The 26,049-nt window shown below is 55.7% G+C and overlaps 3 protein-coding genes across 3 annotated transcripts; 2 read left to right on the forward strand and 1 right to left on the reverse strand.

Moving 5' to 3' along the window:
- Nucleotides 1-544: 544 nt before the first annotated feature.
- MONBRDRAFT_7962 (uncharacterized protein) lies at nucleotides 545-17,441 on the forward strand (the record flags this gene model as incomplete). The annotated part of the gene is made up of 3 exons (XM_001745464.1): nucleotides 545-2,851; nucleotides 2,959-3,073; nucleotides 3,181-17,441. The coding sequence occupies 3 exons, from the start codon at nucleotides 545-547 to the stop codon at nucleotides 17,439-17,441; spliced, it is 16,683 nt and encodes a 5,560-aa protein (XP_001745516.1).
- A 394-nt stretch (nucleotides 17,442-17,835) lies between these two features.
- MONBRDRAFT_25174 (uncharacterized protein) lies at nucleotides 17,836-24,412 on the reverse strand (the record flags this gene model as incomplete). Its single annotated transcript, XM_001745605.1, has 18 exons — nucleotides 17,836-18,060; nucleotides 18,169-18,209; nucleotides 18,354-18,426; nucleotides 18,538-18,601; nucleotides 19,145-19,186; nucleotides 19,395-19,468; nucleotides 19,706-19,762; nucleotides 19,864-19,983; nucleotides 20,096-20,334; nucleotides 20,445-20,694; nucleotides 20,859-20,908; nucleotides 21,007-21,183; nucleotides 21,243-21,366; nucleotides 22,207-22,313; nucleotides 22,467-22,543; nucleotides 22,663-23,524; nucleotides 23,656-23,777; nucleotides 24,300-24,412. 18 exons carry the CDS (start codon nucleotides 24,410-24,412, stop codon nucleotides 17,836-17,838), a joined length of 2,817 nt encoding a protein of 938 aa, XP_001745657.1.
- MONBRDRAFT_36953 (uncharacterized protein) lies at nucleotides 24,361-25,913 on the forward strand. Its single transcript, XM_001745465.1, has 4 exons — nucleotides 24,361-24,606; nucleotides 24,749-24,928; nucleotides 25,047-25,154; nucleotides 25,274-25,913. Exons 1-4 carry the CDS (start codon nucleotides 24,500-24,502, stop codon nucleotides 25,512-25,514), a joined length of 636 nt encoding a protein of 211 aa, XP_001745517.1. The 5' UTR covers nucleotides 24,361-24,499; the 3' UTR covers nucleotides 25,515-25,913.
- The last annotated feature ends 136 nt before the right edge of the window (nucleotides 25,914-26,049 follow it).

The following is a 26,049-nucleotide window of genomic DNA, read 5'->3' on the forward strand; positions in this document are numbered from 1 at the left end:
TTTTGTTGTTAACTCTTTTTTTTTGCAAAAAAAAAAACGTTTTGTTTCACCACATGGACTTTCATTTGGTAGCCCATAGTCTTCTGTCTCTCTGTCTCTCTCTGTCTCTCTGTCTCTGTCTCTCTCTTTTTCAAGCGCTTCCTCAACGCAACGGCTAGAAGCGCAAACAGGGGGGCGGAATCGGTGGCCACCGGCTCATTTGCTCCAACACTCCACAGGATCGCTTGCTTGCAGATCGTGCGGGCGTGTGGAGCACCGTTTTAACGGATTCAACCCGCCTTGGCCCGCAGCTCCTGTTGCCTTTCCAGCGAGAAATTCAAAACGCCAGACCCGCGTGGCCGTGCGCCGCAAAGCACATCAGAGCTCTCGAACGAGGTACGCTGCGTTTTGACTTTGAAGAATGCACGTCCAAGAGGTCCGTGACTCTCATTGACCAATCGTCTCCCTGACTGGTCCACCAAATCGTCTCGTCCACGCAGACTGGTGGTGTTTTAGCCCATGGGCCAGCACGCACGGCAGTAGCGGTGGTGCCTTACCTGTCCTCATGGGGGCCACCCGCCCAGCGCCGGCGCTCCGGCCATGGCTCTGCAGCATGCTTGTTGCCCGAGTGCTGGTCGCTGTCCTCTTCTTGGGCTCGGCGCTGGCCCAAACAGCCAACCTGCAAACTCAGTGTCCCTCCCCGTGCGTGCTTGAAGAAGGGGATACGCTCACGGTGGTCGTGGCACTCTCAGCAGCCACCTCCTCCAGTGTCGTGCTGCAAGTCGACGTGAAAGACACTCTGTCAAGCTCCTCCCCCACCATGGATGATGTGTCCCCAAGCACGCAGTATGCCGTCTTTGAAACCGGACAAAGTTCCGTTGAACTTACCTTCACGATTGATGAAGACACCACGCCTGAACTCAACGAGACTTTATACGCCATTCTTTCTAACCCATACGCCAACAGCGTCACGCTGGGCACCGCGGCTCTGCCCTTTACCATCCTAGCCAATGACAGCCCGTATGGCACCATTACCCTGACCCCCGTGGTGGGCACTGTGACAGAGGGTGGCACCTTTATCATTAATGTGGCGCGCACCGGCGGTCTTTTCGAGGCACAAAACATTTCGTGGACTATTGCCAATGGTGCTGCTGATTTTGTCGTGTCGCAAGGCGTATATCGTCTTGCTGCCGGTATCAGACAAAGTTCTTTTGCCATTGCCACCATCAACGACGATCTTCCTGAGTTGCGTGAAACCTTTGCCCTCAGCATCATTGGCATCGACGGCGGGGCGGCGGCATCCACAGCCGCTGTATCCCTCGCCATTGCAGCTTCTGACTACCCATGTGGCATCATTACGGTCGATGGCGCCACCACCACAACGGTTGAATCCAGCTCGTTCGCCGTCGGCCTGCGGCGAAATGCCGATCGCGCGCTCGGTGCAGTCGATATTGTGTTTTACCTCGAGCAAGCCTCCGCACTCTCTGCTGAAAACCAGGCCATGGCCGGAGCTGATTATGTCAACGCCTCGGGTGTTGTTCGCCTTGAGCAAGGCGATACCACGGGCACCATCAGTATCACCGTGCTGGATGATTCCGAGCCAGAAGCTGAAGAATGCTTTTTCCTGCATCTGCGCACCTCCACGACAGATGCTCGCATCGACAATGTCACCACACTTTTGTGCATCGCAGGCAATGACATGGGTGCAGGCACCTTTGCCTTGGCCGCAGCCAGTCAGCTTGTTGACGTGGATGAACCGGCCACGGGCTCTGTGGCAGTCACTTTGACTGTGGTCCGCCAAGTTGCCCAATTTGGTACTGCTCAGGTGGCCTGGACGGCTTCCTCGAGTGGATCTGCCAGTCCAGACCGCTTTTCGCCTAACTCTGGCGTGGTGTCTTTTGCTGATGGCCAAACCGAGGCCGCACTGGTCATCACCATTCTTGGCGATGACGACCCTGAGCTCGAAGAGCAAATTCTTGTCCAGCTTCAGTCTGTCACCGCTGCCGTTGCTGGTCAAGCCGCCCTGGTATTCCCGACATCGGGCGTCATTGCTGTCGCCGCCAATGATGATCCCTACGGCATCTTTTCACTCAACGTCACTGACGTTGACGAAGAGGGAACGCCTATTGTGGAAGGTTCGAGCCTACTCGTGGAGCTGACGCGTGCTGCCGGCACCTTCAACACAGTCTCTGTGCCATGGACCCTGTTGCAAGGTGACAACCTAGCGCAGACCGACTTTCAGGCTGTTGAAGGGAATGTCACTTTCACCGCCGGCGCCACCAGCGCCAGTTTCAACCTTCTTGCGTTGAACGATGGCATTGCAGAATTCAAAGAAGCCTTTGTCCTTCAGCTAGGTACACCCTCCTTGGGAGAGCTGGGCAACACCGTGTCTGCCCGCCTGTACATCCCCGTCAATGGTAATCCCTCGGGTCAGTTTAGCATGACCTCGACCGAGCTCGCTTTTACCGAGCCCAGTGCTGCCGAAGTTTTGCGACAAGTCCAGTGTGGCATTAGGCGCACTGGCTCCACCCTCGGCGCTGTCTCGGTGCGCATCCGCACCAGTTTTGTGGCACGACCTGCCGTTGATGGGACACCCACCCAGGCCGCGACCCAACTGGAGGACATTGTCATCAATGAAGTGGATGTTCAATTCGCTGCTGGCGAGACCACCAAGCAGGTGCCCTTTTACATCCTTTCAGATGATTTTCCGGAGCCTCGGGAAACTTTTGAAATCTATCTTGCTTCCATCGTCAGCCAAACCGAGCCGGGTGCGGCGGCCGTCACTGCAAGCAACACCACGACTGTGGCCATTGCACCCAATGATGTCGCAGCTGGTCGCTTTTCTCTTGCCAACGCCTCAGCTGTGGTTAAGGTAGGCCGCTCTGATACAGTTGTTTGAGGCGAACGCAGTGCAGACAGCCTCCTTGTATATCGTACCTGAAAGATTGCGGCAAAGAATAACATGCTTGTGCTCTGTAGGTTCAGGAAGGAGACGTCTTCAACCTGGAGGTCCGTCGCGAATTGGGCAACTTTGGCACGGCCGCTGTAGCATGGCAAGCCATCAACGCAGATGGCCAGCTTTCGCCCACGAAAGGTTCGTAATATTCCTGCCTCCCAGCCTTGTCTGTTCACATGTTGGTGCCTCCTCCTGTCCCCACTTCATATCCCTTCCCCCACTCACATTGAGTGGCTCCGTGGCAGGCTGGCTGCATTTTGACGGTAGCCAAGCAAGCGCCACCATTGCTTTAAATGTCATTGATGATGCCACCCCTGAGTTGGCAACGACTTTTGCCCTCAATCTCACCAACATCACAGCGCAAATTTCAGACCAGGCAGAGATGGCCTCAGCCCCCCAAACGTCACTCACCATTGAAGTTGCCGAGAATGACGATGCACGCGGCATCTTTGCCTTGAGTGATCTCTCACCTGTGCAAACCGTTCTTGACGAGCCAACAAATGGTGCTTCAACATCACTGGAATATACGGTTGTGCGCACGGCAGGAGCCTTGACTACCGAGGTCATTTCATGGACACTGATGACCCCATGCAACTCGAGTGTAGCTGGCTGCGACTACCTCACCAACAGTGACTTTGCCGCCCTGGGCGGAACCCTGACCTTCGACGTTGGGGTGCGCGAGCGCTCCTTTAATGTTACAGTCCTGGACGATGACACGCCAGAGCTTGAAGAGATTGTCTATGTGCGCTTGAGCCACGCCTCAAATCCTCAGCTGATCGGCAGCCGGACACAAGCCCAGCTGACGGTATCTCTGAACGACGACCCCTTTGGCATCTTTTACATTGATGTGGACGGCCTGACCATGGTCGTTGCTGAGGGCCAGCGCCAACCAGCAGAGGTGGCGATACCCATTGCGCGCGCCGCAGGCACATTCGACACCGTGGAAGTACTTTGGTCCCTGCGCGGCGTGTCAGCGGGCTTTAACGATCCCTCACCGGACGTGGCCCCCACCAACGGCACCCTGACTTTTGGCCCAGGACAAACACAAGCTACGCAGGTTCTCTCTATTTTGCCCGACGCCCTACCAGAGCTGCAAGAGACTTTCAACTTTATTCTGAACGGCTTTAGCGATGGTTCGCCGGCTGAGACCAGTCTTGATGGTACACGCAGCGTTTTGCTCGTGACCATCAATGCGTCAGACTACCCGCATGGCGTCTTTGAGTTCAACTCAACGGATCAAACCCTCAATGAGACGTCGGCTCCCATCATCACCCTGCCTGTGCATCGTCGCTGGGGCACGTTGGGAGAAGTCCGCGTCGAAGTCATGGTCACTCTCCAAGGCGCCAGCACGGCCGATTACACGCCTAGCACGACGCTCTTTCGATTGGATTTTGCTGATGGCGAGGCCCAGCGCAACCTCACCTTTCAAGTGAACCACGACAACATCCCTGAAGTGAACGAGAGCTTGACCTTTTCCATCCTCACCGTGCAGCTCGTGGATCGCCAATCAACGGAGCGCCCCATTGTGGGTGCTAATAATGCTGTGACCTACACCATTCTCGAAAATGACGACGCCCGAGGTGTTTTCGAAGTGGCAACGCCGCTCCTCGCGGTCCCAGAAACTTCCCGCACCCTCGACTTTGCCATCCATCGCAGTCGGGGCCTGTTTGGGGCTGTATCCGTGCATTTTCGCGTTCAAGGGGGCACGGCTGAGTTGGGCAGCGATATACTGGGTGTCGAGGCTGGAGTCCTGATGTTTACCGAAAACCAAGCCTCGGCCAGCTATCAGTATTCTTTGGTGGACGATGCCGTGCCGGAGGAGGCCGAAACTCTGACCATTGTTATTGTCAACGTTTCGGCGGGCCGACTTGGCTCTGACACGCAGACGCAGCTCATGATCGAAAAGAATGACGACGCCAATGGTGTCGTTTCTTTCCACGCTTCGGCTGTGTCAGCAGCGCTGCAACGCTACGCCGAAGTCCAAAACAACATCACACTCTTGGTGCAGCGTACCCGGGGACTCTTTGGTAACGTGAGTGTTGAATACAACGTCACAAGCAACAGCGGCAGCAGTGCGAAGAACGACCTTTTGCCGCACAATGGCGTGTTCTGGTTTGCTGAAGGCGTTGACGAAGCCGAATTGCCGCTCGTTATCAATGAGGACTCGACGCCCGAGCTGGAGGAGTCATTTACAATTCAACTTGGTACTGTATCAGGTGGTGCGCGCTTGGCCACGAGCAACACACACGCGGTTGTGACCATCCTGGCCAATGATGAGCCCCTCGGCATTGTGCAGCTTGACCCCATAACTGAGGTCGGCATGCAACTGGAGAACGGGTCACGGGTCCTCGCTTTTCCCGTGTACCGCTCGGGTGGTACTCTTGAGCCCATTGTTGTCACGGGTGACTTGACAGTGGCTCGCGAAGACGATGGCGTCTGCGTTGCAGATGCGGCATTTGGCGCTAGCGTTGTGACGGTCACAATGCCGCTCAACTCGAGCAATGCGCTTCTGGTTCTTGACCTCCCCTCAACCGCCCCTGTTCAATCCGTCACTCAGTTCTGCCTGCAACTGCGACCCCCAACCCGGGAAGACGGTTCCGTGCTCCAGCTCAATGGCGGTGACTCTCCACGTCTGGGTGCCATCCGGCGAGTGGTGGCAAGTCCCAATCCAGCCATTCTTCCGGCATTCTTCGCCATCGCGCCTCCACTGCAACGCATTGCAGAAGGCGCACGCGGGTTGTTTTCGATTTCGCGCCACACGGGTACCTACGGCTCCGTGACCTTGCAGATTGACTGCTCTGGCACTGACTGTGACGCCCTCATCCCCTCAAACAATACCTTTGTTTTCCCGGCCGGTGAGGCTACAGCACAAGAGTTTAGCGTAGCGGTGCTTGATGACGATATTCCAGAGATGACCCGCAACGTGACCCTGTCACTTCGTGTGGTGGCGGGCAATGCTTCCGTCACGCCAAGTGAGGCCGAGGCCACCGTTTCAATCCCGGACAGCGATGATCCGTATGGCATCATTAGTCTGGAGCCGAGGCAACAGCAGACGCAACAAAATGGGGGCGTGGCTTCAGCCACCGTGCTGCGAAGTGCCGGCCAATTTGGGGCCGTCACAGTCGAGTGGAGGGTTGAGACCGATGACGCTCAGTTTGGCGTCGACTACAACACTTCTGGTGGCACGGTGGTGTTGCTACCTAACACCACCAATGCGTCGCTGTCCGTACAACTCTTGCCCACAAACAACAGCGATATCAAATCCCTGAGTATCGTCATTGCGGCCGTCTCGAACCCGTTGGGAACGCCGTCATTGCAGGCTAATCGCAGCGATGTCCTGCTTACCAATTGCTTTGGCTGCACGGTTGGCTTTGGCTCCGACGTTATTTTTGCTGTGGAAGGCAACACTTCGGCCGGTTTCGTGATTGAACGCACTCCAAACGCCTTTGACCATCTGGAGCTGGCCTGGTCGCTTCTAAACGCTTCTGGGCAATTTTTGAATACCAGCGGCATTGTATCCATGCCGATTGGTCTCGAATCAGCCTTTGTACCACTTCTTGCTCTCGATGACTTGACACCCGAATTTGAACAGGCGTTTCAACTCGAGTTGCTAATTTTGCAAGGAGAGACGCAACTGGGTACTTCAACCACGGCTACGGTGCTTATCCCCGCCAACGACTACCCCTACGGGCGCTTCGAGCTGACTCCACTAACGGCCAACTTGAGCGAGTCGGCAGGGCTTGATTTCGTCACCCTGACTGTGCAGCGCCCAAGTCCGAGTGGTTCTATGGGCCATGTTGTCGTCTCGCTCGATGTAGATGATGGTGCTTTAGCCCGCTTTAGCGTGGTTGATCGTGTCAACGGATCTTCGTTTGCTACACTTGGGAATTCATCGACGATGCAGTGCGCAAGCTATTGCTTGGCAGCTTTGAATGCCACGTGCGATGCGTTTGAGTTTGACAGTGCTACGACCACCTGTTATCTGCTGGCCGCGAATGCGTCTTTGGAAACGCCTGCGGTGTCTGGCACCCTCTATCTACTGACGCAGCCCGAGCCGACTGTTGCCCCCCTTCAGTTTCGTGATTTTGTGCTGACGCAACGTCTCCTGACCTTTGCAAATGGCCAGCGTGCACACACAGTTGGCCTACAGGCCTTGGACGACAACGTCACCGAGGGCTGGCAAAATTTTACAGTCCGCCTTTCCTCCGTGGCCTTGCAGTCAAGTGCAACGACCACAGTGCATGAGCTGAGCACTGCTCCCGGTCTCAGCTCCACGCATGTGACAATTTTTCCCAGTGATGGAGCCGGCGGGGCGTTTGCATGGCGCAACTCGACGGCCGAGGTCGTCGAGGGCAGCACCTTATCCGTCATTTTGGCACGAACTCGTCCAGCCATTGTCGATATCACCCTGGATTGGATGCTCATTGATGGTGCCTCGGATTTTGTAAATAGTAGCGGTAGCCTAGAACTGAGAGCAACAGATGAGTTTGCCACGGTGTCGTTGACGGCTTTGGCCGATCAGATGCCAGAGTTGACTGAGAATTTCACCTTGCAAATCGCTTCGCGCGAAAACTATGCAACGATTGAGACGGGCGGCGCTGAAATGACCATCTCCATTCCCGCGTCTGATGACCCTTATGGTCGCATCTCTGCTCGGCTCAGTGGTTCTGGAGAGGAAGGCACCGTACTTGAGTTGGCGCTGACACGCGCAGGGGGCCACCTTGGAGAGTCCAGGGTATTCTGGTGGTTGGAAGGAGCTGACAGCCAAACAAATGTTTCTTCCGGCGTCTTCTTCTTTGCTGCTGGTGCTCTGAACAGCTCACCCAACACGGAGGCTGCATACATCCTGGTGCTGGATGACCCCGAGCCAGAGCTGGCAGTCAACTACACCATTCACTTCAATGTTACACAAGGGCGGCCGCGTCTACTGCAGAGGACCCTTGATGCTTCACTCCCAGCCAACGATGACCCCTGGGGCCGCGTGGGTCTTGCAACAACGCAAACACGTAGTTTCCGCGAGCGGGCTGCCAACTATACCATCCAGCTCGTCCGTCAGCAAGGCTTGGTTGGCAGTCTGGAAGTCGCTTATTCTTTCATGCCTGGCACAGCCTCAAACAGCGACTTCAGCACCTCCAATGGAACAGTGGCATTTGTGGGATCTGAACGCGTACAAAATATCACGCTCACAGTCTTCGATGATGGTCTCGTCGAAGGCAATGAGACGATCATCCTGGCCCTGGCCGTTGTTGTCGGGCAAGGCGTTGTCGACGCGCCGCACTACACCCTGACCCTGCTTCCTTCAGACAGTGTTGAAGAGCTCGGCTTTTTTACGCTAGCTGGGAGCACCGTGATTGACCCAACAGGCCTCAACCCTTCCACCGTAGCCATCCACCGCAGTGCCGGTATCGTCGGCGCTGTCCATGTCGATGTTGCCTTTTGGTCCCTGCCCCCCTTGGATGCGTTTACCAGTCTGCTCGCCAATCGTACCGGAAGACCCATGGCAGACGCTATCAATACCTCGTCAGTCGAGACTTGCGCGCAGGCATGCGTGCAAGTGAGCTGCAATCTATTTGCTTGGGAAGCTGATCAGCAATGTGTGCGCCTACGTACAGACGTATTCGGGTCCGTCACGCTGAGCCGTGGTTACGAGCTCCGCGGCAACATGCTCCCAGCCATGGCCGGCTTGGATTTCAATGCCACGACAGTGTCAATTGTTGTACCCGATAGCCAGCGTGATGCAGTTGTCCCTGTACCCGTGCTCTCTCGCGAGTCGGCCCCCCTTCCGCAGCGGCGTCTCTTTGCTGCTATCGTCAACGCGACTGTAGCAGGACTCGAGGCACCGGCCGGCCCGCACTTTGACGCATCCAACCGCTCTGTCGTGATTGATGAGTCTGGCCAGTATCGTGGCCAATTCACCTGGTCGACACTGTCCTGGCGTGTAGCTGAAGGGGCTGACTTCAACGTGACCATCAACCGAACCCTCTCTCTGTGCGAGGGCGTTGATATCACATGGCAGCTCGAGGGCCCGACCGCTGCCTCAACTTTTGCAGAACTGACCGGCACCGTGTCATTTGCTGAAGGCCAGGCCACAGGTTTTCTGGCGTTGCACACCATCGATGACGAAGAACCAGAGGAGGCCACCACGTATACACTGACGCTGGGCAATGGCTCGGCCACAGGCCTCGCGCAAGGGCAAGGTAGCTTCTATGTAAACAATTCCGAGATTGCTCACGTCGTGGTGGAAGACAGCGATTTTCCATACGGCATGCTGCGCATTGCTGAAGCTCCGCTCGCTGTTGAGGAGGGTGCCAATTTGACAATAACCGTTGTGCGTGATTATGGCACACTGTCCAATGGCACCTTCTCGTTTGAGATTCAGGGCAGCATCGCCGTGACCCCTGCCATGGGCACGCTCGAGCTACCGGAGGGTGTGAATTCTATCACATTGAGTCTAGCTGTGGTCAACAATGACGAGGGTGCCGGCGCAGAATCTTTTGAGATCGTACTGCTGCCCAACACGACGGGCGGTCTTTCCGTCAATGCCTCGCAGGATCGCGCGGTTATCGTTGTGTTGCCCAATGACGAACGCGTCTGGCTCAGCGCTGATGAGATCATAATCGACGAGGATAACAGGCCGAGCGTCAATGTGACTGTGGTGCGCAATACTTCGCACAGCAACCGCGCTGTCATGGCCAGCTGGAATCTGACGGGTGCGTCCGACGTCTTGGAGCGCTTCGTCGCAACCTCGGGGATGATTACGCTGGCACCTGACGATTCTGAGGCCATGATCGAGCTGGCTGTCGTGCCCGACGCAGTTCCACAGGTCTCGGCGGTCGTGGAGCTCAAACTCTTTGCAATCGATCAGACTGCTTTCATTCCTGCGCCCGAGGCCACGGCGCAAGTTGTACTCCGCAGCAGTGACCGAGCGTTAGGGTGCGTAGCTCTTACTGTCAACTCCACGAGCGCACCCGAAGGCACGACCGTGGTGGCTCGCGTCGTGCGCAGCTGTGGCTCCTTTGGCATTATTCAAGGGCGCGTAGCTCTGGACGGCACCGGCGAGCTCCCTGCAGATGTAACGGCAGATATCGTGGCGACCAACGGTCAGAACTTTCTCCTGACAGCTGCTACTCCTGAGGTCGAGCTGGCATTTGAGATTGTGGCGGACGGCGCCCCCGAGTTGACTGAGTCCTTCCTCTTGTCTTTGGTCGATTTATCGTCCAATCTGGACAATGCGTACAATGATGCTGCCACTGTGCTGACAGCACCCATTGCCGTGGCCATTCCGGAAAATGACGACGCCCGCGGCACGCTGGGCTTTGCTGTTTCCAGCTCAAGCTGGAAAGAGGATCAAGGCTGGGTGGAACTTGCCATCACGCGCGAGCGAGGCCTTTTTGGTACAGTCTCAGCCACCATCAACGCTGGTACGGGCACCGTGGGCGTGGGCGATGCTCAGCCTCTGAACGCGCTCATGCCCACAGCGCTTGCCAGCGTACATGCGCAGTATGTGACAAACCCGACCGTGATCGACGATGTACCGTGCTACCTGGCTGCAGATACCGCAGGTTGCAGGCTGGTGTGCGGCGAGCGCGGCACCGTCATTCAGTCGCTTTCGACCGAAGTGATTGGCCAGCCAGCTCTCCTGCAGACGGCCACGGCGCTTTTTGCGTTTGTGCCTCTCTACCAAGTGCAAGGAGCCCAAGGCCTGGGTCCGACCCAATCCTTGTTGTGGACCTACAGCTCAAGTTCCGCTCGCTTTGCCAACAAACAAAGCGTCTTGACGTTTGCGCCCACCGCTGCAGTCATGATTGAACTGACCAGCGCAATAGCTGTCGCTGTTGTTGCCAATGACGTGTCTAATGGCAATCTGAACCAGCCCTGTGTGCAATACATCCCCATCAACATTGGCGGCGAAGCTGCTGTGACACAGGACGAGTCGGTCGTGGCGGTGGACGCACCGTCTGCGAAGAACATTGCAGTGCAGCGCTGGGTTACCGATGTCGGTGTGGCCGACAGCCTTGCTCTGGTAACATGGCTGTTGACCAACGATGGCGACCTGCTGTATCAGCTGTTCAACGGGACGCTGGCATCAAATTGGACCGCAGTGCTGCAGGATGTGACTGGATTTGCTGCAAATGAGGAGTATTTGGCTGTCTGGACCTCAGCCTCACAGCCCATGGTCTATCGCTTGTTTGGTAGCGAGCCCGCACTGGCTCCTATGGCTTCCCTTCAAGTGAGGTCAAACTCGGGGTCAGTGATTGTGAGTGCGTGGACGGGTCAAACCTGGATGCAAGGCTCTGAAGACGGCTCTGTGACGCTTCAGCGCTACGATAAGGACGCCTATGCCTTCGTGGAGGATGGAACCATGCACACTGACCTTGTTCAGCTGCAACAGATCAACTGCCAAGACGCTGTGGGGGTGTGCGTCCTGTCCAATGGCTCACATGCTCAAACCTTCCGCGTCAGTGCCATGACTCCACTGGACGCTTATCTATCAACTGATGAAGCCGTCTTTGCCGAGGGGCAGAATAAAAGTGTGGTGATGCTTCGAATCATCAACGATGCCGTTGCTGAGGGTGAGCTGCTCATTGATTTTGAACTGACCGCGACTTCCGGCGGGGCGTCACTTCGTAGCCCCAGCAGCAGCACCCATCGCTTAACCGTCGCAGCCAGCGATGCCTTCCACGGTGAGGTCTCTTTGTTAAGCTGGTCGGATCTGACACCGGTGATCCTGGTTCCAGAAGGCACCACCCGGGATGTGGCTGTGGTCCGCACGGGCGATTTCGCCAGGCCACTTGAGCTAAACTGGACGTGTGCCTCCTTGGATGATGATTCAATGTTCAGTGCAGGCACCACGTTGGTTGGTCAACCTGACAGCTTGATTTTTGCCAACTTTTCCACCACCGCTGTTCTGCAGTTGGCACCTCCTGAGGATGAAGTGCCGGAACTTGCACAGAGTTGCCAGCTGCGCTTGAGCACGGATGCCAATGGTGTTTTCGTAGACCCAGTTCAGACAACAGTTCTAGTCCGTGTACCAGCCAATGACAGTCCCTTGGGCGGCGTGGGGTTCTTAGCGCCATACAATCTGACTTTAGTAGAGGGTAACTCGGTGCAGGTGCAGATGGAGCGTATTGCGGACGCCTTTGAGACCGTGGTCGTACACCTCGATGTCGTGACGAGCAGTGGCGCTGACGCTAGCGCCCAGGTATCGCTTACCTCCAACGCGATCGTTTTCGAAACTGCTGGGACGCAAAGCATCACCCTTACGGCGACCAACGACGCCCTACCTGAATTGCTTAGCACATATGCAATCGTTGTTCACAACATCACCGTTTACCCTGAGCCTGATGAGGAGCCATATGGACCTGACTTGATCGTGGGAACAGAGACACTCCGCGTGTCCATCCCAGCAAACGACGCACCCGCGGGCAATGTCTCCGTCGAGGCGACTTTACAACATAACGGCACGGCGCGCTTTGTGAGCGTCGACCTCGGCCGCATGGGCGCAACTCTGGCAGACGTAGTGGCCGATCTTCGCATACAGTTGGACGATGGCGAGCCACTCGACACTGCTGCCGTGACCCTGACTGCGACATCAAACAATGTGCATCAAGACCTGCTTCTGCCCACCGTGCCGCTGGCAGTGGGTCAAACGATCCATCTTATGGTCACCGCCACTGCCACCTTGGACGGAGCTTCACGTGTTATTCACGAAGAAGTTGTGTCCCTACCCGTGACGACAAGCTTGGCAGGTGGTGTCATCTCTCTTCCCTCGGTGTTGTTGCTCGACGAGAGTGGTCCGGCAGTCACGCTGCGCTTGCAGCGGGAAAACGGCACCTTTGGGCTTGTTTGTTTTGACGTGAACCTGCCCGATCGCGAGCAAGTGACAGTGACGCCTGCTGCACTTGTATGTCTGCAAGATGGTGAGGCGGAAACGCAGTTGACTGTGAGCGCTGTGGATGATCTCACGCCAGAAGTGGATGAGACCTTTGTGCTCACCCTGACCCCACTCGTGGCCGGCAGTAACAACACAAATTTACCGAGCTCCATTCGTAATGCGTTGCAACCAAGCACAGCTGCGTACGTGTTTGCAAACATTGCCACTCGCTGCATTGTTGTCGCCAATGATGCGCCGGCCGGTCAGGTGGCCTTGACTGGAGCCAGCTTCGTAGTTAATGAGGTGACTGCTCAGCGCTTTTTGACTCTCAATTTGAGTCGGGCCGCAGGGCTCTTTGGACAGCTCAACGTCACGCTAAACATCACCTTTACGGGTGCGCGTGGAAGTGGTAACCCAGTCTTCCTTGCTTCCGACCTAGGCTCGGCCGCAGAAGGCGACGGCTTTCGCGTTCAGACCAGTGTCACCATGGTGGCTGACACCGTGTTGCAGGCGTTTGACTTGCCCATTAGTGACGACTTGCCCACAACAACTGGCGCTGGCTTTTTTGTCAACATTGCGACCGCTTCCCTGGCTTCGCCTGCAACCCACTTGTCCAATTTTACGTCGGTTCAGCCAACATGGGCCAGTGGTACGGTGGCAACGCTTGTAGAAACAGATGCCGTGACGTTTGGTCACTACGCATTTGCCCTCCCCACTGCGACTGTGGAGGAAGGCACTCGCCTCGACGTGGCCGTTCAGCGATCCGTCGGCTACCTTGCGTCGGCCATCGTGGGCTGGCGACTGGTGGGTGATGCGGTTACTTTGGCGGCTAACTTTGAAGGCCCGACGTCTGGAACCTTGAATTTTTCTGCATCCGCTCAGTCGCAAGTATTTTCGCTATATGCGCGCAATGATAGCCTACCCGAGGGACCGCAGGTGTACCAACTACAGCTGCAGATGGTGAGTGAGGGTTATTCGCTCGATACGGCGGCCATGGTCATAACGATTCCCGCAAATGACGGCGCCTTGGGCCACTTTGAGCTGCTGAGGCCTGCCGCACCTTTTGCCCTATCAGAAGGTGCCAGCCTCACGCTAACGGTCAATCGCCTGGGTGGTGCCCTGGGCACAGCCACGGTGTTTTGGAACGTCTCCTTGCCAGATCAGGTGACCACCAGCAGTGGTAGCCTTGTCTTTACCGAGGGTGTCAGCACAGGCAGCATTGTCCTCGAGGTGCTTGACGATGCAGTACCTGAGCTCAATGCTACGCTTGCTGTGCGACTGACAGCCACTGCTGGCCAGTTCGATGGCCAAGCCACCTTTGATGATTCGGTGCTGCCCGTGGTACTGTTGGCCAGCGATGACCCCTATGGTGTGGTGGGTGTTGAGGCAGAAGCTACGGGTATTGCAGTCGTTGCGGGTCGGGGGCGTGCATTAGTGGGCCGCGTCGAGCGCTCGCGTGGGACCCTGGCAGACGTGGACGTGACTCTCTCCATCACCGGCCTTACATCGAGTAATGTGCTTGGTGCAACCCTCCCCACATGTGCCACGGAGGCTCTCACTCAAAACTGTCAGATCAGCGTTTTATTGGACCTCGATAGCGCTTCCACGCGCTTCCAAATGTTTATTGCTGAAACGGTCGCCCTCAATTCGTCGCGAGACATTCTCGTGCGTGTGGAAAATGCTCAAATAACGGGACACAGCGAGCCTGTACCTTTGAATAGTACCCTCAAGACATATGCAGTGCGCCCAAGCACTGCTCACGTGATCGGCAGCTTGGGTTTGGTGACGCCTTTGATCACTACAGTGAGTGAACCAGATGATGGCACTGTGTCCGTCGAGCTGACTGTAACGCGCCCGGTTGGAACCTACACTCCCATGGGCCGTGGCTACGTGCAAGCAGCGTGGGCACTTGTCAACGCCCCCGCGTCTGCCTCGCTCACGCCTGCCTCAGGCGTGGTGCTCTTTGCTTTTGGTGATGCATCTGAAAACATCAACCTACAGCTAGCTGCGGACACGGTGCCCGAGGAAGCGGTGGCAGTAACGCTGCAGCTGCAGACCCCTGTGACGTGCTTTGTTCTGAACAACGGCGCGTGCTCTTCGGGGAATACAAGCGCCAACCCCACGTATGCCCTTGATGCGACACGAAGCGCTGTGGCTTTGACGGTGGCTGAAAGTGATGACCCCTATGGGCGCATCGAATTTGCTGCCGCACGACACATGGTGTCCGCCTACGCGCAGCTTGCAAACATTACACTCGTACGCTCGGGGGGGTCGCTAGGCCGGGTGCGCGTGTCCGTCAGAGCACGTCAAAGTAATCTTGATTCGTACCCTTTGGCAAGTCAAAACCTTGTTGCAGAGTTTGCTGACGGAGTAACGACGGCTACAGTCAGCGTTGATCTGGGCGCCACCAACGCTGCCCGGAACAGTGATGAGCCTCTGAACTTCACATGTGCTCTGTCGCTGGGCAGCGATGCCTCTGCAACAGGACGCCCCCCTGTCCTCGGCAGTCGCACAACACTACAAGTTCTGGTGGTGCCTGAGGATTATAACGTCGCAGAGGACGATGATTGGGTGGCCAGCGTCAGCACAGGCGCCAGCGGCACTTCTGCAAGCGGGTCACGCTCGTGCACCAGCACGTTGCCTAGCTCATGTCTGGGTCTGACCGGTGGTACAAGCTGGGATGCTTATGAGGACTGCCTGAGCACCCTTCGACGCGTGCTGCGCATCTCTGCAGCGCCGCTTTTCTGTGAGGAGCAGCTTAACTATTTGTATGCTGCTAGTCGGCATATGCTGCAAACTACTCCGAGCAATCGAACTGACGCCGAGCTGGCCACGGCAGTTGCACCTTTGCTCGATGTCATGAATGAACAAAGATTTGCAGCCAATGAGCCGGCTGTTTTGTGGGACGACTTTGCGCGCCTCTTACTTGAGACATGCGAGACGGGTGAGGTGAGTGCAGAGTGCGCGTGCTGCTGCGAGCGCACAGCAAGCTCCACCAGCTTTTGGCTGCGCGCATCAAGAACCAGAGCCTCTAGTCTGTACAACGTCGAACTTTCGTCTGATGACTTGAGCTTGACGTACCCGCCGATGCTGCCGAATGTGTTGGCGAGCAACAATGGTGATGCCTGTGAAACGCTCTTGACTGGCACTTTAACGGCCCCACGAAGCTTCCCAGCCCCGCAGTACTCTCGCATTCTCAACGACAACGTCATTGAAGCTGGAGTCATGGACCGGAGCATCACGGACTTGGAAGAGGACAACCAATTTGAGTTTACCATCACCAATGCCCAAGACGTCTTGCACCCTCGCTGCGTGTATTGGAGTGATTCCGCTTCAGGCTGGCTGGATCAAGGATGCGCCGTTCTACTTGACACTGATAGTGTCACGTGCCGATGCAACCACTTTTCCACCTTTGCGGTTTTGGAGGATACCTCGTCCATTATTCCGGTCTACCTCCTGATTGCCCTTGGCATCACGGCTTTTGCAAGTGTAGTGGAGCTGGTGCGAAGTGCTCGCCAATCCGGCGAGGGTGAGGTATTGCTCAACCTCATGCAGGTCACGACGATTGTGGCTTGCGTATTGACACTCGTGAATGGCGCCGTTTCTCCCGTTGAACGGGATGCAAGCGATGGCATGACGGTCCTGGCACTGTTCACCCACTTTGGCTTGTTAGCTTACTTGTGCACCGCCATGACTGCCGTTTTCGTTCACCACCGCCAATGGCGCACCAAGGGTGCCCTCATGCCAAAAATGACGCGACGCCTGTCTATCGTTCTGGCGCTGCTCGTACCTGCCTTCTTGGTTGCCGCTGTGGTGGTCCTCTCTTTTGCTGTAGACCTGGGAGTGGGTGAAGCCTATGGCATTATGGCTGACGGGCGGCGCTTTTCTTTCTGTCTGCTGTTATGGCCCCTTGTGGCAACGTGTATCCTGCCTTGGGCCTGTGCTGTTGTGTTATGGGGTCTGGTCGTAGCTCTCAACCGAGACTCTACGACAGTGATTATCACTGCTCATGCGCCTCGCCTGTCTCCCAGCGAAGATGGGGAGGATGCAGTTTCGGAGAAGAAAGATTCGCAGCAGCTGGACCAAGAGCGTTCTCAGTTGCGTCAGCGCGCCATTGCGTGGGTGTCCACGGGGCTGGTTGCAGTGGCTCTCGTTGCCAGTGCCATCTACGTCCACACCACGGCTCTCTACATTCTGAGCACCATCGCACTTTTGGCATGGGCCTTGCTCCTGATCATCTTCCCACATTGGCAAGAACGTTCGGCTGGCCGTTCCGTGGCCATTGCCGTACAGGATTCCGTCGAGTTGGGCGCGTTTAGCAAGCAGCACAACGGCACGGCCCTATATGACCTGGCTGAAGCTGATGATGCAGTATCTGTAGATGTGACGCAGCAGTCGGAACTCCCCTCGGCCATTTTACGCCCCAGCAACATGTCCATGGACTATGAGCCCATGGAATCCTTCAATGGGGGCCTTACGATTCGCAGTCTGGATGAGGGTGAGGATGTCGAATTTAACCACTTGATGGCTGCTCTGTATGGCACGAGCCAAACCGATGATGACGCCCAGGTCAATACAACCACAGACACCATCGATCTCCGTCGCATGTCAATTGCTGACACTGCCCTGTAGCCACTGTTCTGTTTCGGTGTGTTGTGAATGTTTTGATGAATGTCGTGCTAACCTTGGTTTTGTTGGGCCGAAATTGAGCTAGCCTCAATGCACCCAACCCTTTGTACCTTATTGTCTTTCTATCCCTACCCCATAGTGAGTGCGCGTCCCCATTCTTGAGCTTGAAGCCTTGTTGATGGTGATGAAGTGTCTGCTTGCTTTTGTGTGTGTGTGCGTGTCATGTTAAATTGTGTTCCTTTTTCAGAAGTTTGAATTGTTCTTGGAGCACAGGTGCACATGCTGGCGTTGCCGTGTCTAGTAGCTCTAAGATCTGAGCATGTGCGGCAGATTGTTGCAGAATTGACCCCAATCATTTCAACCGCTTTTTCAAAGTAGGCCGCACTCGGTGCGTATGCTACTGAAAATCAAACATGGTCTGCGCCTGTAGAATATTCTGTAGCTGTTGAGCAATACCCTCCAGCTCGTAAAGTGCTGCCGTCGAGGCTGCATTTTCACTGCCCAGTAGCTCTGTGTCTCTGAGCGAGGATATGTTCATTGCAGGCTCAAAATGCTGCAGAGCTGGAAACTGGTGCAGGACCAGCTCGGCTAGTGTGCCTGACCGTAGCAAAACTCCGTGGGTCTAACGAGTAGCAGCAGAGCATGCACTGAGGAAGGGCAAAAAGCTCCCTGGTTCTCGTCTCAGATCAGAGTGACTTCAGGGGCTGGCAGCCACGCAGTTGATCCGCACCTGAAATTCCAACACAAAGCTTGCTGTGCTAAACGGTGTACCTGTAAACAAAGTTATGAGTGCCAAGCGAAAGCCAGGGACCCCTGTCACGTTGGTTGTTGCCTTGACATTGCCCCTCAACAAGCCTGCGTGCAAGGAATGGCCCCTATACCACTCGATACCCATCACTTGCACCGATGACATACCCGCCACCTGACCCATGAGGTCTACTAGCTGCTTGAAGGGAATAGGCCAGACGTACTGCGCCACCACCAAAGCCTGCAAACAACAAACGCAGCAGAGAAAAAAAAGGCGAAAATAAACCTGAGCAAGGGCCGGTGCTATGCTGGTTGGCTTCCACAGGTGCAATGACAAGCAATCACATCTGACCCAAAACAGCGTTGCAGGCTGCAGAAGAGCGTCGAACAGCTCCTGGGCCAGCTGCTTCGTTCTGCTGAGAGGGATGGTACCAGCATTGGCCAATGAATAGGTTAAGCAAAGAGCAGCCTGTTGGAACGCGCCTTGTCCTGAAAACGTTGACCGCGCAAAGGGGCGATACATGTGCCATGAGGATCAAGCAGAAACGGTTGACTAGAGCCCAGGAACAAAGGCGTGGACGACACAAATGCAGGAGCCGTTTTAGTCATTTAAACATACGGCTCAGGAGTAAAGCGCAGCGTTGACACAAGGCAGAGTCATCACTGTTTATGAGTGCCAATCGACTTGTTGCAGCTGGGGAAGATTTCGGGGAAAATGAGAAAATGGCAGCTTTGCAAGCGCGTGCTAGCGTGTGCAAAGATAGGAGAGCGGTACCTCGTGTCAAAGGGCGCCAAGCGTCAGGGTGTAGCGAGAGTGAGCTTGCAGCAGACTGAAGCGCATCGACCCGAGGTGAAGATACCGATTTGACGGACGCGTGACCCTCTGCAGCGCGAATCGAGGTCGTCTGGGAGGATCAAATCCCGTCGACCAACCAGGATGAGAGACAGATCAGACTCACTTGGTCCTAAGGATGTGAGGCAAGTTCATGGATCCAACATGCCTACCTGATCAACAGCCCAGCAGCAGTCAAACAAGATCTGGCAAACATCTGGGCGCGCAATCGGAGAGGTGGTCCACGCCTCCAGACGCCATGGAGACCTGAGACAATATGACCGTTGTTGCGTCAATAGATGATGATGCGGATGATGCGGATGATGCACTTGCATATGCAGTTTTGGGGCCGAGTGGCATTTGGAGCATCAGGATACCTGAGTGGTGGCGTGTTGCAACAGAGCTGGGCGTCGATTGTCGAGAGCAGGCGCTCGCCCACGCCATTGACAAGCTGATAACAAGGGACATGATCACGATGATGAGCACATTCACGGTTTTTGAAAGCCCATGACAGCTAGTGAAGCAAGTGGTTTTTAAACCTGCGAAGTGTCGGCTTCAAGGGCCTCAGATAAAATGTTTGCGAGCGGCTTAAACTGTTGGGCCCATAAATCGTTCCACTGCAAAAATCATTGTGAGCTGCTAACATTCTGGCAGCCAGCTGCTGCCACCCGTGAGATTTGGGACGTACCTTTGGGGGCGCCATTTGGCCGGCTTTAGGGGGTTGTTCAAACAATTTGTGGCCCTTCTATACCCAGGACGGGCGAGGACAAGTTGGGGTGAGATGCAGACGAGTAAACTATGCTCGAGAAGGGGTGAACGACGCGCTCGTTTGGGAGGAAGCCGCACCTGGCGCGTCATCGTCGTTGCCTGCCCGAGCTGTTCTTGTTTTGCTCGCTTGGGTGTGGTGTGGGCAGCGACGTGTGGAGACTCGGCCGATTTGTGATCCGTTGATTCTCGTGTTGCCCGCTGCAGGAGTCATGCCAAAAATCAGAGATGAAAAGTTTGGCGGTACTGTTGGTCCAAAATTAGTTTTTGGGAATAGTAAGTGGCAGGCAGGCATGTGCCCCGTGACCCTCACCATAATGGCTTGAAACGATGACAACAGGCCTTCAGCGCTCTTTGCAATGTGTGGGAGTATGGCTTGTGCCACGTGTCGGGCTTTGCCATCGTTGTGCGTCTTAAGATGATGCCGCGCGAGTCGCAGGGCCATGCGTGCAGCCGGTTTGATTGCTTCAGTTTCCGGTGAAGACTTGGGATACAGTTTGACCACGGGAGGTGGTTTGCATAGCATACACTCTAGCGCCTGGGATATCAGCTCTGTGGCCCGATGCAGTAACCCAGATGACAGAAGTAGTCGCAAGAAAGAGACAAGAGTAAGCTGACCCCGGTGTGCACCAGAGCCAAAACAGACGTTCAGTCAACCCGACCTTCATCGGCTGCAGTATTGGAGCTTGAACCCTGAGCGTCGAGGCGAAGTAGGGCTGGAAAGTACGCTTGCAGTAGGATGGTTGCATCCGGTTTTGGTGGAGATTCGGGGGCTTGGACATCTCGGAGCATCCAGTCTAACACGCCAGAGTTAAGGTTGGCCTCGAGGTCCTCAAAAGACAGTTGGTGGTGCGTGACGAGAGCCCAGCAGCTGGCCACGGCATTGGTGACCACGGCTGGCTTGCTAGATAGCTGGTGACGGATTGTGATGCATCATGAGCACCCACGGTGATTTACGATATTTTTTAAAAAGGGCAAAGGCCCACAACTTGCCAAGGCGCAGATTTGTGGGTGACTCTGTGCACCAGGCCTCTCTACAACGTGTGTACAGCAAGGAATGAGACACAAGGACTCACCGCCTTTGTGCTGGTCAGCTCTTTGTGAATGTCGGTAATGAGCTCTGTCGCTGTTGCACCGACGAAGAGCGGTGAGGCGGTGATGCCAAGATGCGATGTTGAGCCCATCAGGTTCGATGTCTCAAAGACTTGGTGTGGGTGGTCTCACCTGGTACGGTCAGGATCTGCTGTGTGAGCGGTGCGGGGGAGCTGGCAGCGGTAGCAGCCGGCTCGAGAAGCTTCGGCTTTAGTAGGATCAGCCGTGCCAACCCTTCCCGCGGCACCAGCGGGGGCGGTGGCGACACCTTGCTCGTGTTTGCAGCCGTAGCAACGGCGCCTGCCGCACCTGCCGCCGTCATGGTCGCAACAAGACACAACACCGTCCGAAGCCCCCACTGGCCGTACCTCCAGCCGCTGCCACAGCCGTGAGCAAGCACGCACACACACCCACACACACACACAGTGGGAATGTGAGAGAGCAAGCAAGCGAAGAGAGAAAGAACACTAGACACACACACACACACACACACTGATGATTTTTAGCGAATTTCGGTTGATTTTTGAATGATTTTTTACTTCTTCAGCTCCCATGATGTTGTCGTAAGAGGGAAGGAAGGGGCATGGTGGCCTGGTCGATAACAAGGCAGATCTGTACAGGAGCGAAGCAGTGGGTTTGAGGAGGGAAGCCAGCGCGACACCTAGAAACGTAGACCTGTAAATGTGTTGGCCGGACTTTTACAACATTCACACAAACTTACACCTCCCCAGGCACTACTTTGGAAGAGGCATTGGTGCCACTTCAGCAAGCATTTTGTTCGTGTCGTGACCGTGACCCACATCCATTGATTTTGTCAATTTCAATAACATCTTTTAGTATCTCACTCGTTGGCAGAGGGAGCTAGAGGGTGCAAGGGCAGGTGGCACAGATGCCGTTCGAACAATCGTAAAGACGAGCAAGTTTGCAGCGACTGCCTCGACACATCAATTGATGGTTCCCTTAGAAAAAAAATACAGCGCTAACAGACACCGAGAGTCCCAAAACCAATACCCTTCGCTCGCGCACAAGGGCTGTCTGATTGGAGTAACGGGCAAGATATTAACAGGTCAGCGGGGGCGAGTAGCTGTTGGCACCAATTTGGTAGTAGCTCGCGCACTCGATGAAGTGCTACTACTCCGACTGCTGACGCGGCTGCCCGCCCGGCTTCGGCGAGCGCCACCATCGCTTCGCAAATAAAAGGCCAGGTACACGCTGGAGGACTACACAAGCAGCCACCGCCCCGCGCAAGGCAGGTTAGACGGCGAATGCGGTGCAGGCAGGCCGGAACACGCAGGGAGAGGGGTTCAGGCAAACGGCGTTACTAGGACTGACCGTGGCTGGAGCGGTACATAGTCGAGCGGTGGCATCATTGAAGTCACACCAAGCATTGGTGCGCAGATCCAGGCACTGTGCCGTGTAATGACCTCCAAACAACGAGCCTACATGGTTGACAACACCCACAAGCCGATACACGGTGGGGTCCGAGCGAGCGGCAGCCTCGTCTGACAGCAGCAAAGACACACGGATGAGTCATCACGTTCCGTGCGCAGAGCCCAGGCGCCCAGGCTTTCGGTCGAATCACACAAACAAACCAGATAAAAAGGGCGCCAGATTCAGCTCAGACCCTGTCAGAGTGACCGGGGTGGTTAATTTTCGGCTGACATGCCCTCTGCCGAAGAAAACCATCGAGGAGAGCACACGTCATTAGGGTGGCGCACAGCAGGTACGAGCGCAAGAGCCGGGGCTAGATCAGAGAGAAGGCAGGATATAATGGGCAAAGCAACATACGTGTGTTGAAAGCGCTTGAAATGCACAATCAAGATGGGTGGTAGGAGCTCCAAGGCCACCTGCTTTGTGACTGGCTGGTTCTTGTGGCAAGCATCGCAGAGAATACGATGATCGCCCGCCAAATCCTCAGGCTGAGTGTAGCAGGCCAAACAAGCCTCAGTGGTAGGCGGAGATGCCAAGGCGGGCAAGTCCAAAGAAAGATCAACAAACGGTTCAAAGGTGGCAGATCGATGGCCACAGGAACGACACGTGACGGTCGAGCGGGTCCAGCCTTCAAAATGGGGAAGCATGGGGCCTGGCTCAAGCTGTCGATGGCGTCGCAGTAGCTGCTCAAAGCCAACCATCACCGGCACGGGGGCTTGGCCAGCAGGTGGTGTGGCAGATGGCGTCTTGGTGGCATCATGGAGTGCAAACAGGATTGTGCGCAAGAGCTCTTCAGCATCATGTTGCTCATAGCCCACAAACATGTCATTCGCGCGTGCAGCAGCGTGCTGCAAAGCAAACGGGGCTACCGCCTGCGGGTTTGGGGTGCCTAGCTGCTCGAAGGTGCGCTGCACAGCTTGGAGAAGCCCGTGACGATCACCCAAGGGGCTTGCCGCAAGCACGCTTTGTCGAAAGGCTGGCAAATGATAGAGGCATTGCAAGCAGGCATTCATATAGCAGGTGTTGCCCAGATTGCGCAAGCCACGACGGCGCTGCAGAGGCGAGCGGTTGCTGGCCACGTGTACGGATGGCAAACTGTCCTGTCGTGGGTAGGTGGGCGGGCGCGCAGCCGGGGCGGCCGGCGGCCGGGCCGGTAGGGCTATGCCCGGTAAGCTGACACCGCCATATCCATTTTCACTCAGACGATGGCTGCGGGATGCTACGTCCAGGGGTGTGATGCTTTTCGGGCGAAACAGGCCCATTCGCGGTGCCAAACTTGATGCTCGCCGCCCAATGCCCGCTGAGCCAGGGTTGTTGAGGCCCGAGCCGGTGCCAGATCGCCCACTGTACCGCGCGGCAGTTGTCGCCGCGGGTCCAAGCCGAGTAGCATGTGCAGCGGCAAAGCGGCTCGAGGGGCGAGGTAGCGCATCAGCGGGCTCCAACCCTGCTGCGGACATCCGGCGTCGCGGTGACTGAGCCAGTGTAGGGGTCATGGTGCCAGCAGTCAAGCGCAACGACTTTGGGTTGCCATCCCATCACCAAGCTCGAGCATTGAGCAAGGGGGTTAGCGCGAAGAGGTACGAGCGCACGGGCGCCAAATTAAAAGAACAAACTGCGCTGGAGTTTAGGTGAGTCGCAGCCTAAGCACCGGCATCTGACGCCCCGCCCAATGGTAGTTGGCTCGTCCAACCGGTCCGTTCAATGGCACGCCTCGCACCCTGGAGCGGCTCGCTCAAGTGCTGGTGGGTCGTTCTGCAATCTGAAGGAGAGAATGCCCTCTGGTCGTCAGGTTCTCTGAGATACCGTGTCAAACGTCACACTTTGGACAACAGACCTTTAACCCATTCCCCTTTTAGTAACGTAAATGTAGTAAATCATAGAGATGATGTAGAGAATGGCAAAGAATAACGTATAACGTTACCATGTTAGGTATGGGAAATCGTCGCAAACTAACAAGAATGAGAAGATATAAGCGTTCAAAGCCAGAGACTAACATGTGGTACCACAGAGAGAGAGAGAGAGAGAGAGAGACATTTTTCTCGCAAGAGAAGAAGAAGAGAGAGAGCGCGAGAGCGAGGCGATTTGCATTGCGAGGGGATAGCGTCATCTTCGGCGGGTTTTGGCGTCGTGCGGTGAGACGATTGGGGTTGGATGTTGTGCAGGTGCCTGCCACCACACTTTCTCTACCTTCAACATGGCCGCTAAAGGCAATGTCAAGGTTGAAGCCACGGAGAACTCGGCGACTTCTCTTCCGACCGCCACGGATGTACGGCCCGCGGATGGCATCACCCCGACCGTCGAGTACGTGGTCCCGTGCCCCCGCTGCGTGTGCCACCTTGGCTTGGCTTGGCTCGGGCTTGGCTTGGCATCTGTCGGGTATAGCGGCGACAAAGGTTGTGGCAGTGCAAGGCCCTCATTGGTCTCTTTGTTCGCTTTTGCGCAGAAATGTGGTCGCCACCGGCTACTTTTCGGGCAAGGTCAATCTCGCTGAAGTGCAGAAGAAGACCCGCAACATCGAGTATAATCCTCGCCGCTTTGCTGCGTGTGTTATTCGTAACAAGCTGCCTCACAGTACAGGCCTTCTCTTCTCCTCTGGCAAGCTCGTCATCATGGGCTGCAAAAGGTACACCGCGGCCCCCCGCCTCATCCGCACCTGAGCGCACTGTTTGCGTTTCTGGCTCTGGTGCTGGCTCTGGCTCTCTAACGAGAGCATAATATCACTTTCCCCACACATTGTCCAGTGAGGAGCAGGCTGAGCAAGCCTGGAGCAAGTTCCAGGATATCGTGATTAAGCGTTGTAACATTGCCGTCACGCCCACCGGCTTTAAAATTCACAACGTCGTGGGCAAGTACGTCAAGCACTGCCCAAACCATCTGCCATGAGATCACATCTCGCGATGATCATCTAATACGGCCCTTCCTGATGATTGCTCAAATGCGTGATGCTGTGTCCCTGAATGCGTTTTAGGGTGGACGTGGGCTTTAAGATTGACTTGCACAAGCTACATATGGAGCACTCCAAATTTGTGACATACGATCCCGAGACGTTTCCAGGCCTGACCTACCGAATGCAGGACCCCTCGGTTGTTTTGTTGGTCTTTCACAGCGGGAAAGTTGTCTTGACCAAGGCCAAGACTCGCCTTGAGATGATTGAGGGTCTTCGCCGCATCCTGCCTACCCTGAAGGAGAACCGTAGTTCAGTGGCTTGAGCGTCGATCGTCGATCGTCGCTCTTTTGTGTCTTGTGTCCCGACACTGGCCTCAGGCTTTTTCATAGCACCTCTGCCTACATTGCGCTGGGCTTCCCAGATATCGAGTATTGACGGCAGTGGCAGCCCTTAAGGTCATTCCAAATTGTTTGTCGTTGTTGAGAAGACGTGCTCTTATTCCTTTCATTCTTGTTGTTCCATGTTGACCATCCTTTGGATACGAGCCAGTGCCATGTCTTCCCGCACCCTCATTGGCTCTGTGCCGATCCGCGCCAAGCGCAAATATCTGTTATTCTCTTCTGAGTTTGTGTCTTCCAAGCAGATTATGGTTGTTTGTTTCCTCTGCTTGCCTTGAGAATTCTCCCTCCCACATCCCAAAAAGAATCGATGAGAAAGAATTTTTTTCATTGATTTCACGAGGTGGCCCCCTCGACTGGAGCATCAGGCCTATTACAGCGGCCCCCTAGTGCGTCGTGAGTATGTGAGTATCACCTCAAACTGTGTCATATATACGCCCACAATTGCGGTGGCTCTCC

This window comes from Monosiga brevicollis, genomic scaffold, assembly GCF_000002865.3.
Source record: "Monosiga brevicollis MX1 MONBRscaffold_9 genomic scaffold, whole genome shotgun sequence".
NCBI lineage: Eukaryota > Choanoflagellata > Craspedida > Salpingoecidae > Monosiga > Monosiga brevicollis.